We start from the raw sequence: 16,052 nt of genomic DNA on the forward strand, positions 1-16,052 counted from the left end.
GAGAAGCCACACAACCAAATGCATCCCAAATGGTTTAGATTTGACAAAATCTATGTATTTATGTTCTGCATGTTCATCGAACTTAATACTGCTGCCTGGAGGAAAGAAAACAAAAACTTAGTACTACCGCGGTAACGAACTAAAAGCAGTACATAAACTTTGCATGAAAAATTAAGCAAGACATGCATATACTCCGTCGTTCTTTGGCTTTTGTTTGTTGGTTTGCTAGCGATCAGCCAAGCTTTTTCCCTGTTGCCACAATCAATCGTGACATTCGGATGATATGTTTGCTTTCTCCGATTTGTCGCTTTTGGGATCAATGGGCTTGGTTCAAGACGATTAATGGGCCTCTAGTTTCCCAACTTTTGGGCATGATTGAGATATGCTCTTACTGATCTGTTCTTAACTGGTAAGATTGATCTGGTGGTGTGTGTAAATATATTTTTTGGCATGCCACATGAATCAATGTACAAACTATAAAAGTAACATTCTTAGAGCCAAGGACTTTGCATTAAGATGCATATTCTTGTTTACACTAAGATGCTTTTGGAGGTAGTTGCAAGTCTTTGCCGTCGCTTTCCAACATGTCAACAACTTTGCTCATCGATGGTCGATAAGTGGGTGTTAGCTGAATGCACCATAACCCAACTATAGTCATCTTTCTTAACAGCTCTGTAGTCTCGCTACTAACAATCTCATGTGTGGTGCAACAGAACTCATCAAAGTTGTCATATATCCACTGAGGAAAATATTTGGTGCTACTCTCTGTACTAACATTGATTTGGTTCCTTGCTCCAACCATCTCAAGAACCACCATTCCATAACCGTACACATCAGACTTGCTGCTCACAGCTCCGTACTGCCTTGAGAACAATACCTCTGGTGCTATGTACCCTACCGTTCCTCTTGCCCCACCAATAGAGATTCTACTTTCCTTTTGGTGGCACAATTTAGCTAACCCAAAATCGGATATCTTTGGACAGAAGCTTCCATCTAGTAAAATGTTTTGAGGCTTAATATCAAAATGTATGATGGGAGTGTTGCACCCTCGATGAAGGTACTCAAGGCCTCGAGCGATGCCGAGAACAATGTCAAAGAGCCTCTCCCAGTTGAGGGCATTTGGATCTTGAATAGAGTTGTTGCCAAAAGTGTACCTCTCAAGTGAGCCATTGATCATGTACTCGTATATGAGAGCCTTTTTTTTACCTTGCAAGCAGAACCCTAAGAGGGTAACAACGTTGACATGAGAGCATCTGCTTATGCTAGCCACCTCATTCATGAATTCCTCCCCATCACCTTTGGTATCTTTTAGCATCTTCACTGCTATCTCACGGCCATCAGGGAGTTTGCCTCTGTAGACAGCTCCAAAGCCACCTTGGCCAAGCTTCTGAGCAAAAGAGTTGGTCATTCTTCTCACTTCTGGGTAACTGTACCTTTTGGGATGTGAAGTTGCTTGCTTTTGTAGGAAGGATTCAATCCTAGGTGTGTTCTTTGATCCCCCTTGGCAGGGAAAAATACCATAGTATTTCTTATACCAATAAAAGAACGTGAGGAGAAATAAGCACACGCCAACCAGGCTTGAGGACCCAGCTATTACATCTGAAAAGATGGTAGGAATCAAGATGAGTATATATGATCTGTTGAACACTGTATTGAAAAATCAGGTTAGTGACGAAGAACACTTATTATAATAAATTTACAACGTAAGTCTCTAAACATCACGCCATAGCAACCAATTTCTTTTTTAATAGGGTTGGCTAGGGTGGTTTCCACGACTTAGTTTCGACTGGTTGACAAAATCTATGCATTTATGTTTTGCATGCTAATCAAACTTAATACTGCTGCCTGGAGAAAGAAACATTTTTTTTGAGAATCACCTGGTGTAGGTTTAATATAGGCTACGATGGGATTGAACATATATTAAATTTCTCAAAACCAATGCAAAACTTTTTAATGGCACCACGACGAGTAGGTGTCAACGTATTGCAATTACATTTGCCCTAGAACATTGCAATGACACATATCTCAAAACAAGATCGGATGACCGTGATTAGTACGTGACTACACCCAGATACAAAACGGCCAGCATCCAACAAACACAATCACTATGGATGGAGAGACAGAGAGAGCTTTCCGGGTGTGTGTTCTCTTACATGTTCGGATCCTCGTATCAGACGAGGCGGCAACACTCCGTGCAACTGGTGGTGATCCTATTGGCCCGTCCGCTGCAAATTGTAAAAGAGTTAATTTGTTTCCACTTGTATTTTCTTGATTTTTAAATACTCCCTCCGTCCGGAAATAAATTGTTTGGATTTGTATTGTTTCTTATACAAATCCACGTCACTTATTTCCGGGCGTAAGGAGTATAAGAAGTCATTGCTTTGTCTTAAGTCAAATTTCTTTAAGTTTCACTAAGTTTATAATCTTACCCCTAATAAAAAACGCCGATTGGAATTAAACTAATATGGAGGCATAGATGTTTGTAGATTTTTTTATAAACTTGGTCAAACTTGAAGAAATTTGAATTAGGACAAAGACATGACTTCTTATATTTAAGAACAGAGGTAGCAATGGACAAAATAGTTATATAGTTGAAAAAACTAAGAGAATTATTCTCCTGCAGGAAAGCGAAATTGATCGAATTATTACGGCGATTGGTATCGTGCCATTCCGAGCAGAAGAATGCATGCAAAATTGTTGTGTACGTACCCGTGCTCTTGTTCGCCACGCTCTGCAACTTGGCACTGTATCCGGTTTGCACGTCCTGGAAGCGGCTCCAGAGCATGACTCCGCCGTAATTGCCCGCGCGTCTGACTACCGGCAGCACCCGCGACGCGAGCGTGTCCGCGTCTATGTACCCGCTGGGCGCGGCATCGGGCGATGCCGGCAGGCCAAGGAATACTGACGCTGACGGCAGAGCTGCCGTCCACTGCTGCCACGCGCTCTGCAGCGCGCTCGGGTCTCCGGCCGTGTACTGGCACGCGGGGTTGTTGTAGAACTGCACCCACACGTGGTCGAAGAGCCCCGTCTTGAGCGCCCGGCCGAGGGAAGCGTCTGGGTACGGGCACTGTGGCGCCGCGGTGAGCATGTACTTCTTCTTCTCTCCCGTGGCGTTACTTTTAGAGAATCCTCCGCCTGCGGTTACCCCGACCTGGTCAGCAGAACCTCCCGATTCTTGAAAAACGGTCGAGTTGTACTGCATAAACAGGTTTTTGGCGAGGTCGTCATAGTAGTCGTCCCTGCCAGTGTCGATGTCAAAGTCGATGCCGTCCAACTGGGCGCCGCCGAGCGGTCTGGACGAGGAACCTCCGGAGCCCCCGCCAAGGAAGTTGTCCCAGAGATAGATGGACACGTTCCGCGCATCGGAAGCAGAGGAGAGGCCGTAGTTTCCTGTTCCACCGCCGATGCTGAGGAGCACCTTCACGCCTTTGGACTGGCAGTAGGCGATGTCGGTGGCTAAAGCGGCGCAGCCCCCCGAGGCAGGATCGCAGTGGCCGGCCAGGTTGAGTACCGGGGCCCTGTCGCCGCCGAACACGTTGAGGAAGGCGAGGTTCACGTACGCGTAGAGGCCGGTGCTACATGTTTCGTTGAGGCTGCCCTCGTTGCCGTTCTGGCCCCAGTACACGGCGATTCTGACGGGATTTGGGCGTTCAGCGTGGCTAGCGATGGCGAGGACGGACACCGTGAAGAAGAGGGAGGAGGCGCCAAGAAGCTTGCGGCTGCAGGCCATGGAAGAGATCTACGAGACTAGCACCGGTCTCCGCTCTATCCTCCCATCCCCAATCTACTCATGTAGAGGTTTGCCCTGTTGCGTCGGCAAACGGGGATGACTAGGTTCAGTCCTCCAGTGGCGTGTCCATCGGCTACAATATTTGTAGCCGTCGAGACAGTCGCGCCGTGTCGGGCACGACGTACACGGCAACGGGAGGACCCTGATGCTGATGCTCTAATCTTCGACCACATCGACGGTGAACTGTCAATGAAACTTCTTCCTCCTAGTTTTTCCTCCCTCCATTTCAAACGTATCGTTTTCTTTGATCAAATCAGGAACCAACGAATAATCTATCTATTAATATAAAACCAGCATGGTGTCCTGCGTAATTTCGCCGGATGCATTTTTAATCATCATTATTTTCTTTCCTTCAAAAAAAATCATCATTATTTTCTACTAGAGTGGATTTTATAGCTGTACAGTCAATGGCTTGTACTATCCCACCGCAGGCTGGTGCACCAAGATCCGTGCACGCTGGTCCCCAACCTCGTCGATTTCAATAAAATAGACCTCGTGGCGAAACAATTTCATCAGATGAACCCGGGCGAAACTATTTCACAGCGATAACCCTTTTGCTCAGCGCCCGACTCTTAGGCGTTAAACCTGGGGATATCGCGCCTGCCCTGAAGGCGCTGAAATGCCTGCCATCGTGGCCAGGCAGCGACAACATGGCATTTACGGGCCCACGAAGCAAGTCATGTAGCGCCCAGGCGTTCGGCGCTATCGTCTCTGCAACTTAAACGCTTTTATGTGTTGAACAAGAGGAATCCGATGAAGATATCTTCATGGAAAGCATCAGGGGTAATTGTTCTCCATTGTCCAAAGGGGTAGAGTTTGACGCCTAGAAGCCAGGCGCTGAGCCTGGATATATACCGCCCTGTCGGTGGGCGCTGTTATTATAACATTCGTGCCCTCCCCTAGGGCGCTAAACTAGTTGACCCCGAGCATAAATGCTACTGGAACGATTCTGGAACGCTGCTTGAACGCTTCACGCCCTGTCGGTGGGCGTTGTCCTAACTACTTTCGCGCCTTGTTGTCGGGCGCTAAATGTGCTTACCTCCAGCTTTGAAGGCACTGGAACGTTACAGTATCTGTGGACACATGATATGAAATCATCAGCAGAAAAGACCACAGAAATGCTTTCATAACCACATAGTACATAACACACATAAATGCTTGGTTCTGATTACAACAAACTCTAACAAATAGAGCACACAACATCTTAGGCAATGCCTTAACCTACATAACATAGAGTTGTCGACACACCATCTTAGACACATCATACATGACACACCACAGGACAGTAACTTCAGAGAACAACATATGAGAACAGTACTCAGCACTGTGTATGCTGGCACCAATCTGCTCCCGGCACTGACCCATCAACGCTGCCAGCATAGCAATTCCACTCGTGCACCCGGGTAACACTACGAAAACCTACATCTGACATGCCATCATCTGACCCAGAATCTGTCATGAGTGGGTAAGGACTGACAACCTCATGAAGATGAACGATCACATCGAAAGTGATAGTACGCCTGGACAGTGGAGTCCCAGGAGCTTCAAAGGACTGCTCTATGGCGAGCTGAGTTTCCTCATCAACTTGAACTGGTATTGTGGTACATATTGGCTTTGGCACCTCCAGCCTTAGCTTCTTCGAAAGATGCCACAGATCACGCATGCATGCTTTAAGCTTGACGCAGCAAAGGTCGACAGGCGTTACATACTCAATAAACTCACCCCCAGCTGGTTTACAATCTTCTCCACAAAGTCTCTCTCGTACCCATCTTCGGGTAGCCCATATAGCGACAACACGGTGGTGAATGGGAGCACTGCGTCTTCACCCCGGTAGGAACGTTTCCATCGAGCAAACTTAACAGTGCACCCGTTAACCTCTAGATGCATCGATTGATTCATCGCAACCGTGCAATCTTCAGGATCGGTGAATCTAAACAAGAAGTTAGCTGGGGGGCAACTTACTTTACAAGACATTCCATCCTCGATCCCACACTTCTGCATTACCGCGTCAATGACATTGCGGATCGTAACTCGACGAGGCGGATTCTCAACTCCAGGAAGGATGGTGACCAGAAGTGCGCGGTCCTATAGCCCCTTCTCCATTTCTTCCATCCCCGCTGTCCTCGAGACCACGATGCGCTTCTCGGCAGGCCGCAGCTCAGGGTCCCCGCGTCACATCATGGTCACTTGCCCACTCTATGATCTAAGGTGGGGGCGCCAGGGGAAGAAGGCCAGGGGACTGATTGATGTCGTGGGTGAGTTCACAGTGGTGGGTCGTGATGCGGATCCTTTTTATATGTGCACGACCTTAACGCCCACCGACAAGGCGTGACACTCCAAAGCTTCACGCCCTGTCGGTCGGATTTAAACAACAGAGTTTAACGCCTACCGACAAGGCGCTACTTGATGGGTTTAACCCTTAAAAAAACCGCGCACAAAGGGAAGACCAAATACATTCACAAAAGATGCACGAGGAGATATAGTACTAAGGTTCTTACTAAATAGCGGTTACGATTACATTCAATAGTGCAATACCTAATACATGAAGCTAAGAACAACGATTCGGTGGAGCCAGGAGGCAAATACATATGGGGGTTAATATTCCTAATACATTGAAGCTAATACATTACCACACACACAGGAAATACATATTAGGGTTTAACTTGCTACATGAAGCGAACACATCCATCTACGAGCGGTTGTTGAGCCAAATGAATGCCGCGAAGCTGATAAGTAAGATGATAACGCCTCCGTTGGGTGAATTGGACAGATCGTTGACCGCATGAAGGGTGTCATTGAGTGGATCGATGGGGTCCCCAAGAAGAGCAACACGGATGAGGTTTCCATTGTGGTTTCCCACAACTATGAGATGCTCATCAGGAAGCATAACCACTGCCCTCGACGCCTCCGTACCAACCTGTAGGACCTGGTTCGGCCCACCGAACGCAACACGAGAACCAATACGGAGGGGGGGGGGGGCAGTACACGCATTGTAGGCACTTACCACTTGGTGGTAGTTCAAGCCGGCAGATGCAGCCATGGTAGCAAGGGATACCACGGTGGGACGACCAACGGGGGCTTTGAACTGTATTTGTGTGCCGTTGATGTTGAGGAGAATGTAGAGAGTGTCCTCGTCCGGCATTTGGAGCGGCGTCGCATGCGCCGGCACCATGGCCGGAGGGAGGACGGGCAATGCTTGCATGACCGGCGCCCCTATCGGTGCATTGCGATTCCCCACTGCTATCTCCGGCGGTGCCGACGGGTTGACAACCACGGCGAGCTCCACGACCTGCTCAGGCGTGGAGGAGACAGGGGGAGTTGGCGCGTCCGTTGGGTGGTCCATGGGCGAGGCCGGGCGGGTGGCTTGCCGGATACGGCGGAGACAGGGAGACAGGGGGAGTTGGGTGGTGGCGGAGACAGGAAGACAGCCAGCGTTGGGTGGTGGCGGCTATGGGGAGACAACCGGGGATATGGGGACCAAGAACATGGACGGGTTTATAAAGGCATGGTTCTAGGGTTTGTCGTCTCGGGCGGGACAGCCGTTGGTCCAAAAAATATTAGCCTGCGTGTTGAACAAGAACGCACGTCCTGTCGGTCGGCGCTAAACTTAACAGCTTAACGCCTTACGTTCGGGCACTAATGTATTCGAACGCTTCTGGAACGCTACTGGACATAAATGACTGCCTCTTCACGCACTGCCGGTGAAAGCTAATATTTGAACTCTAGCGCCTTAGCGTCAGGCGCTAAACCCCCTCACGACGAGCTTAGGCCTAAAGACACCATTAACCGTCCTGTCCCCCGGGTAACCGGCCCGGACAAAGACAGGCGGCGCGCCCATGCCCGGATTCACGTCCCATGGGCCCCCTGTTTTGTCTGCGGGACGGACTGGCCCGGATTCTCGTGTGGGTTCGCCAAGGGATATTGGAGCTGTGGAGGAGATGGTGGCGGTGCTGCATGTGGCGCTGGCGTGTGTGGCCGAGGCACCGGGGAAGAGCCCCAACATGGACGACGTCGTGCAGATGCTCGGGAGCCTGCCCGTCGACCTGGAGGAGGAGGAGAAGGACGTCTCCATGTTGCTGTCCGCCGGCGTCACCACGGAGGACGATGGTCTCAGCTACTGAAAGTTCAGGTCAGCTCAACGTCTTTATACTTTTTACTTTTCCCTGTACTGGAGGTTGATCGAGCTAATTTTTGTCAAGTACCTGAGCTTACTCATTCGGTGTCCTTGGCCGATACACTGCGCTCTGCATGATTCCGTTGACAATGCGTTGTCCAAAAACCATGGTTTTCTCTGTACGCGTCAAGCTTCAACTTCAAGTGCCGTAATAAGGGCCAAACTAAATGAGCTCTTTCAAAACATCACCTCTTAAATTTCGAACCATTTCATCGTACAATAAACATTTTGAAATTTAACAACAACATCGAGCCCAATTTTTGTTTTGTTACAAAATGGCCAGAGAAAAAGAAGACAAAACTAAGAAGTCTAACATGAACTCGCTCCTATACCTCTGCTTGCTGATGATCTTACTCCTACCTTCCTCTTCTAGACTTGAAAAAAAGCACTCCGAAGTCTAAAACACAAACTACTACGAATGACACACAAAATAGAGACATGATCACAAGCACGAAAAATCACGACGAGTAATCCGGAGACAAAAAGAAGAACACTCCACAGTCGTACGCCGTGCCGTTCAAGCTGCTGCCTCCTGCTGCTAGGAATGGGCTTGTACTACCTCCGCAACCCCAGGCTCTGCGGCGACGTGTCGTCCGCCTGCACTGCCGCCGACATCACGAGCCCATGGTGGTAGCTCCCCAACGGCCACAGCGCCGAGTACCCCTGTCAGATCACTGATGCCCTTTCGACCTTGGCTGCACCCCGGCGACCCACTACGGCCGAATGGCTGCGCTGCCGACTGCCGTCAGGTCGAGATCGACCACGAAGCGCCCGCCGCGAGACGAATGGATGGATGACTCCGCGACGGAGACGCCCACGCCCCTGCCCGTCTGTGGTCCGAGAGTAGGAGCTCAAACCGGTAGCTCCACAAATTAAATGAAGAAGAAAACGATGTGCTCAAGAGCCAATTCTGCATAGTCCATGGACAAGTACGAACAGAAAAGATCGAGGAAGAGGCAGATCAAATATACAAAGATCGAGGAGTACAATTATACAAACAAACACACACACACACAGAGAGAGAGAGGGGGGGGGGGGGGGGGGAGAGAGAGAGAGAGCAGCAGCAATAGAAGAACAGGGGGCTGGAGCATAGAACAAATTTTTTCAGTCCGGCGAGTGTGTCGACTATGGATCCGGAGGCTGCGGTGCCGGTGTAGCACCTGCGTCGGCGTCTGCAGGTTGTCCCTCAACCCCCACGACCGCATCAAGGAGCCGTCTGCTGCTTGCGAGTCAGCGGGCAGCCGGGCAGTGTGGACCAGAGCACCTTCTTCCCCACCAGCTCTGCATGCTAGTCAGATATCCATGGTGGGTTGCGGCTGGGGGCGAGGTTGCTGCTGGGCACGCCGGAATCGGGGCTGAAGAAGTCGCGATCCGGATCAAAATCCTCAGAATAACTTCGATCCGCAGCTGAAGAAGTCGCCCTGGATCTGGATCGGCTGGGCTATGGTTCTGGTAGACGAAGTCCATGATGGGTGAGAGGGGGGTGGGGGGCTGGGAGTGCAGGCAGCGAGAATGGTAGCAGGGTGGGGGAGATTTGGTGACTGGGATGGCCGGCGTCGTGATTTTGCACGGTTCGGTGGACGTAGGGGTGTAGCTGGATTCACGGGGCTAGACGGCGGGCGTGCCGTGGCGTGCTGCTAGTACATCTGCTGTCCGTAAAGCTAGGACAAGACGTGGTCTGTGTCGACAAGTGCCCCTACTTTGCCTCCTGACTTCCTGAGGAGCCTGTCATTGCAAGAAATGAACCCGACTCAATCCAGTGCGAATCGCGGAGAGATCGTGCGGCTCTGGCTGTACAAGCCGTTAGCCATACAGTCCAGAATGCATTTCCCTATTTTCTACCCGACGTAGACATGTCCTGTACTACCATGTACATGATAAATGGTCAGAAAAACTGAATTAAACTACCCGATATATCTAGAAAATAGAATTAATCAATCTCATAACCCTTAGTACGAAGTTATATTGAGTAAATTTGCTTTGAACATACATGAGACAGTTATTTGTATGTGAGTTTGTATTAAAATCCAAAACTAAACGTGTATTGTGTTTCGGACGATCGACCAACTTTTACATCAAACCGACTGATTTTTTTTGCATGATATTAACTAAGTATTTGTAATGAAAATTCACATTACCTACCAACCACTGGTTTTTTTACCTCAGATGATTGATCTCGCGTGATGTACACCGCATTTATTTATAAACAAAATTCAAATTCGACACGGGGAATTGATGGATCTGTTGTTTGCACTCGTATGTAATGTGTGTATGCCAAGTTATGTTAGTAGGTTGGATTTGCATGATAATAAATCATAATGCAATATCAAAATATTACTTGTTATATTGATACCCAGATTAAAGTTTAGATCACTTTAGCTAGTTATTTGTTTTCTCTGGTACTTTTTAGCTATATTCCATACGGACGTGTTTGGTTTGCCAGTCGGTCATCTGTTTATACATGATTTTTTTTAAACAAAACAGTAGGGAAGCTCCCTACTGTATCATCTTTATATATTAAATCATGGAAATGTACAAGGGGGTTGCAACAGAACAAAAGGAGAAATAAAGAGAGAAGACTTATAAAGTGTCAAGCCAAGCTTTGCATGCCCTCCTTTAGACTAGGTTTAGCTCTGTGTCTCACATTAGTGAAATAATTCAGAAACATCATAAAATACCCCAGTAAGCTGTCTCTCCCCAGCATGGAAAATGATGATATTCCTGTGATTCCATAAACTCCAGCAACCAAGGATCAGAGCCTCTTTAAAACATGGATTGTGTCGGTGATTCTGGCCAGTGGATATTAACATATCAATAAGATGAAGATCAATGTTCCATTCGAAGCCAAGCTCCGACCAGAAAGACTGACTAAATGAGCATGAGAAGTAGACTGCATTCTCTTATATTTTTTCCCATCCGCCCGCATAAATGCGGCCGTACTCCGTTCCAAAAACACAAGCGGATCATAAGTTTGTTACTGGTTCAGAATCCTGTCGCAAAAAAAAAGAATCCTGGAAAGTAAAGAAACACAAAAGAAAAGCCAAGCAAACTGAAAAAACGAAATTCCGACCATGGCCATGCTCAGACGCCAAGCCCCTCCCCAATACATAACAAAACAGGACAACAACACCTGAACAATTACAGTTTCTCTCAAACCACCGGCAAGACTTCCAGACTCAGTGCCCATTCTCTTATAGGTTCCACGTCATTTAAAAAAGAACAAAACATGCTGTACATTTTGTACGTAAAAGGTGAAATTTAGTTATGAAATATGTGAAGAGGACATTTTCATACAAGAACTTGTAAAATGGGGCTAGGTGGTACAGAACTTGTATTGCAGATACATTTTTGGACAGATGCGATCCAGAGCAGCTACACATGTCTTGCCAGCGCGTGGCAAAGTCGCGTGCCGAGGGCTTGTTTTTTTCCCCCAAACAAAAATCCTTTTTTCTCCTATGCTATTGCGACCCGCGCGCGCACATTACTCTTCTTCTTCTACCCCGAATCCCCCACGGCTGAACCCTAAATCAACGAATCCCTGACGTGGCACGGTAGAGGGCGGCGAGCGGCCAGGGACATGGCAACGATGAGGGAGGAGGGCGATGTCATGGTCTACATATCTTTCTCTTCACATTTGTTTTGTGTTTTGTAAGGTTCATAAATTCTATATTTTTCCAGCGGATGCGTCTAAGGCTCAAAATTCAATCAGCACTGCAATTCTTAGGATCCTTGATCCAATGACATTAAGGCCACTGTATATTTGAAACTAACATGTACCTTCACGTTACTTTTTTTTTTATAACCGGAGCGCGAAGAACTCAATCCATTAATTTCTACTACCGTGAACACACAGTTTAACCTATAGACTGCCAAGGGGCCGGTCCGGTCCGGCACCGGATAAACGGGCCTCGCCCGGACGGCCGGGCCCGGCACCGTAAAGCCTGGCCCCGAAACGCGTCTTCCAGTCCCAGGCGCGACACGAAGCCTGGTCAGGCCGGCCCAGGCACGTTTAAGCCCCGCAGGCTTACCTCGACACATGGGCCAGATCAGTGAAAAAAAGAAAAAACAATATTGGGCTGGGCTAGATTAGAGAGAAAATGAAAAATATGGTTGGGCTACGCCAAAACATTAAGGAATTAATGGTGGGCCAAAAAAAAATATGACAGGTTGGGCAAGAGTTGAGAAGATTAATGGTCCGAACGTGTAATCATGAAAAAATCAAATGGGCCCATGCCGGCCGGCATGATGTTGAAGCCCAAGCACGGCCTCGAACCGGCCCGATTAAATATGTATTGGGCCAGGCACAAACGGGCCAAGCCCACCGGGTTTCCGGACTTTTCAAAAAAGCTTGGACCGATGGCCATCTATGCGCTCAAAAAAAAACTATCCCTCACCGTTCACTCGTCGTGCACCGTCGGATCAGTGATCAAGGGCTCATGTTCACTCAAGATCCACGCAGTACGCACGAAAAAAAAACACTAACGGAGTCGAACCGGACCCACCTCCCTCGTTCTCTGCGGCGAGCCGGCGACGGTTGCTCCCCCCTCGCAAGCAGATCCTGACCTCACCAAGCCGGCTCATCTCGCCGGACGTCGCCTCCTCTCCCCCTCGATCCGCCCGCTGCGTCGCCTCCTTCTATCCCTCCTCCTCGCCCACCCCCCCCTCCGACCGCCGCCTCATATCGTTCAGCACGGCGGCGGGCTAGCAGCGCGTGCGACGGCGGTTCTTGAGGCTCTCTGCAGCGACTATTTGTTTACTCGTACGTACGGTCGCGCCGCCGGTTTTTCTGGTTTCTACGTTTCTGCTCTGGTTTTTTCGCCCACAAGTTTTTGCTTACTGGATCGAGGGCTCGAGGCTAATTAATTATGTTGTCAAGCCATATAGATATATATGATATTTTGAAATGCAAATGCAGTTTCAAGTCAAAATTATTAGCATATATTAGTCACGAGTCTTCACTGTATTGGTTAAATTGTACCTCATTTTTTAGATATCTGAGTAAAACTGTAAAACTGGTCTGAGAATATTGGTATCGGGAACAGCTGATGGCCTCAAGTACTGTGATCTTATGGAAGGGAGGGGCCCAGCCGCTGAGAAGGGCTCAACAGTAGAGGTAATTAAAATGCTCCCAGATCCATCTACACACTCCTTCATTCTTGAACCAAAACTGAAACTGGTTGCTGTTGGTGTTGTTATTTTTCTTATGAAGTTTCATTTTGACTGAATATACTGTAGCATCACCGCTGTGTCGAGCCGTGAGGCTCAGCTCCTGGCGGGCAACCAGAGTAGCGCACAGGTTATGTGGCAAACCAGAGCTGACTTTGAAGGATTGGAGGATGAGGTGCTGTTTTGTGTTCATTAGCTATTGGGAGCGCCTCATGTAAGCATGTTTCCTCTTCTGTCTTATTTGTACATTTTTTTTCTTGAATGGACGTATGGATTATAAGCATGTGTAGTGGTCCAGCACCTTGTGCCTCCCTAGCTTCTTGGGATTCAAATCTTCTTTATTCAGCTTTGCCAACATATCTAGCATCTGATCTGATATTACTCCCATCTCGAGGTAGCAGATGGTTTTACTATTGTGATTATGTAGCTTCATCTTGCATATGAGTGATAGAATTTACATTTTTGAACTGTTGGGACTTGGGACTTCCATTAGCTTGACGACTGAACTACATAATGGAGAAAGAGTTAATGATGTTGTACAGCCATAAAATTTGTCAAGCCATGCATAGCAGTACACTGGCCTAATGGTAGTTAGAACTTAGAAGATCTACAATGGAGATAGTTGGTGTAATTGGTATTCTGTTACGACAGGAGCTGATTCTACTAGAGTAGTTGCATATGTAATGATATCTGCCTTCTTTTTACCGTTCTTCTTCGATCTGCTGCTGTTTTGACCTTTTGAGAGCTGCAAGCTTGTTTATAGTTACTTAATTACTTCAAAATCTTTGATTCATGTTCTAGCTGGTAGACCTGGTGCCCAACATGGACAAGGTAGTTGATTTTCTGTCAGCACATAATATAAAGCCCATTGTCATTTTGATCTATCAGCAGATAAGGATAAAAGAAAATTCTAACCATGAATTACAAATGCTCATATCACTGAAGAACTATCTGACCTTTCTAATTTGAATTGGAAGTATTGTCCTGTCTATCAGAAATCCAAAACCTCCGTGGTTGTTGAAGACTCGCACCTATTCAGACTACTTTATGGCAATTCACTTCATTGGGAAACAAAAAACATTGCTTGTTCCTTTCAGTACTCTATCATTCATTACGTTTTGTCAGATTGTGAAATCTAGCTGTTCTGAACTGCATTTGTGTTGTGCACTTTTTCTCCAAGGAAATTTATTTAATAGAGAAATAGTACTCGTAATAAGTTTGTTCTCAAATATGCAGCAATCAAACATGTCAGACATGTTGGATATTGCTGTAGACTACATCAAAGTGTCGCAGGATCAAATTGACGTATGCTCCACAGCTGTTCTATCTTACACACAACTCCAGAAGTCCTTGTTAAAAAGGTCATTTTCCCATTGTTTATCAACATGTTCTTCTACTTTATACATTTGTGTAAACTGACAAAGTAATAAGATATTTGTTAAAAAGAATAGCATGGGTGATCCTCCATCAGTGAAGAATTTACATGTGATACATCACTTTGGAATTCCCTCATTTTAGTAGGAAAAGAAAGGGACATGGGTGATCCTCCATCAGCCAACAGCCAACTTACTATATTTCCCTAAAACTTGCAGATATCTTTTAGCTTGATACCATGGGGATCCTCCATCAGTGAAGAATGTACATGTATATTATTTTGATGGACCATTTGACGAGGTTACCTCTCTTGGACATGGTAAAATAAAATTTGTCAAATCAAACTTGTCAGAGCATGGATTCCTCTTCAAGGTAACCTGGCTAAGTCCATGCAGTCTAAGTTCCACCTGAGATTTTTTTTAACAACTTAAAAAGGGCACTGGTATTTCCTCTGGTATGGTCTATGGTGATCGAGTATCTGAGCAAAATGGAGAAAGAAGCTGTAAGAAGTTAAGTATTTTTCTTACCATCTTCTTGGAATCATACTGTTGCTATGTGATTTCCCCCTAATTTGCTATTGGTTATTGCTGCCAGATGCGTCTGCGATCTCCTCGAACTAATACTGGATTCCAGGAGCTCTTATCTCAGAGAGCCAACGGATGCCGGAAAGAACGACTACTAAAACCATTGCTGCAACCCAACCTCTCCTCAACACCACCGTCATCGGTACAACCTCACCATGTGCCACGAACCTATTAACTTCCTTGACCAGATGGCAGGCCGTGCCTTGATATGTCAACCTTGATGGTGATGGACACCATTCACAACAGACGTGCACAATGCAGTTGGTCTGCACAAGAATGGGTAGGTTCGTCCACTATGAAGCTGAAGCAATGTGTTTCATCGTTGTACTAATTAAAGCCTTTAGAGCTTCCGATCATGGACAAGTTGTCGCTACCCACCAAAGAAGATTTTATCGGTCTCATCACCGAGTACCATCCTAGTTCCAAGTTGTGCATTGACCATCATCCAAACTTCCGACGTTGCGTTCATAAAGTTGCCGAATAGCCGTTCAGGTACTGGGGGTTAAGTTTCTCATCGAGTTCTTGTCAGCAAACGACCAGACTTCTATCATCACCTCCCTGCAGGTCTTATTAGCTGTTGTAGGGCAGGCGAACAAAGCATGAATTCATGCTCTGATCCTCAACACCACAGAGGCTGCAGATTGCCAAAACGTCAATATGACGCCTGTTCTTATGGTTTAGGGTGTACTATCTGATATGGTTTTTCTGGTTTTCTTACTTCACTAGTCACTATATACACTACCTTGAAAGCCCTGCGACGTTAACACTGTATATATGATGAATGCACCAATTGTTTAATCTCACATGGTGCGGTGATTAGAGCAAGCATATATATGTTTTTTCTTCTGAAACAGAACGTATATAGATTCTCAAACATCGTATTTTAAATAAAGAGTACCACCACTCGCTGGATGGTTGCATATGTTTGTATAAGGCACCAAAAGGTTCTATGAGGATCAGCAAC

At 47.0% G+C, this 16,052-nt stretch overlaps 1 protein-coding gene and 1 long non-coding RNA gene across 4 annotated transcripts; one reads left to right on the forward strand and one right to left on the reverse strand.

Annotated features, from left to right (window-relative positions):
- Nucleotides 1–429: 429 nt before the first annotated feature.
- On the reverse strand, nt 430–3,852 carry LOC100839600 (cysteine-rich receptor-like protein kinase 15). Its single transcript, XM_010233870.3, has 3 exons — nt 2,710–3,852; nt 2,154–2,225; nt 430–1,599 (listed from the first exon to the last, which is right to left on the reverse strand). Exons 1-3 carry the CDS (start codon nt 3,728–3,730, stop codon nt 536–538), a joined length of 2,157 nt encoding a protein of 718 aa, XP_010232172.1. The 5' UTR covers nt 3,731–3,852; the 3' UTR covers nt 430–535.
- Nucleotides 3,853–7,713: 3,861 nt separating this feature from the next.
- On the forward strand, nt 7,714–15,916 carry LOC104582842. 3 transcript variants are annotated; one of them, XR_002963074.1, is made up of 5 exons: nt 7,714–7,919; nt 13,007–13,077; nt 13,200–13,344; nt 14,367–14,491; nt 14,723–15,891. It is a non-coding gene; the product is annotated as an uncharacterized LOC104582842 (long non-coding RNA). The 3 variants fall into 3 exon arrangements; XR_730878.3 differs by lacking the exon at nt 7,714–7,919 and adding an exon at nt 12,435–12,723 and having other exon boundaries at nt 12,955–13,077; nt 14,723–15,916; XR_730877.3 differs by lacking the exon at nt 7,714–7,919 and adding an exon at nt 12,437–12,723.
- Nucleotides 15,917–16,052: the final 136 nt, after the last annotated feature.

The sequence above is a fragment of the Brachypodium distachyon genome, chromosome 2 (genome assembly GCF_000005505.3).
Source record: "Brachypodium distachyon strain Bd21 chromosome 2, Brachypodium_distachyon_v3.0, whole genome shotgun sequence".
Classification (NCBI taxonomy): domain Eukaryota; kingdom Viridiplantae; phylum Streptophyta; class Magnoliopsida; order Poales; family Poaceae; genus Brachypodium; species Brachypodium distachyon.

Excerpts from the sequence above, each read along its gene's own strand:
- LOC100839600 (XM_010233870.3), bottom strand. The coding sequence starts at position 3,730 with ATGGCCTGCAGCCGCAAGCTTCTTGGCGCCTCCTCCCTCTTCTTCACG. Across the intron at positions 2,226-2,709 it reads CGTGGCGAACAAGAGCACGG|CGGACGGGCCAATAGGATCA; the intron begins GTACGTACACAA and ends TACAATTTGCAG. Across the intron at positions 1,600-2,153 it reads TGATACGAGGATCCGAACAT|ATGTAATAGCTGGGTCCTCA; the intron begins GTAAGAGAACAC and ends CCATCTTTTCAG.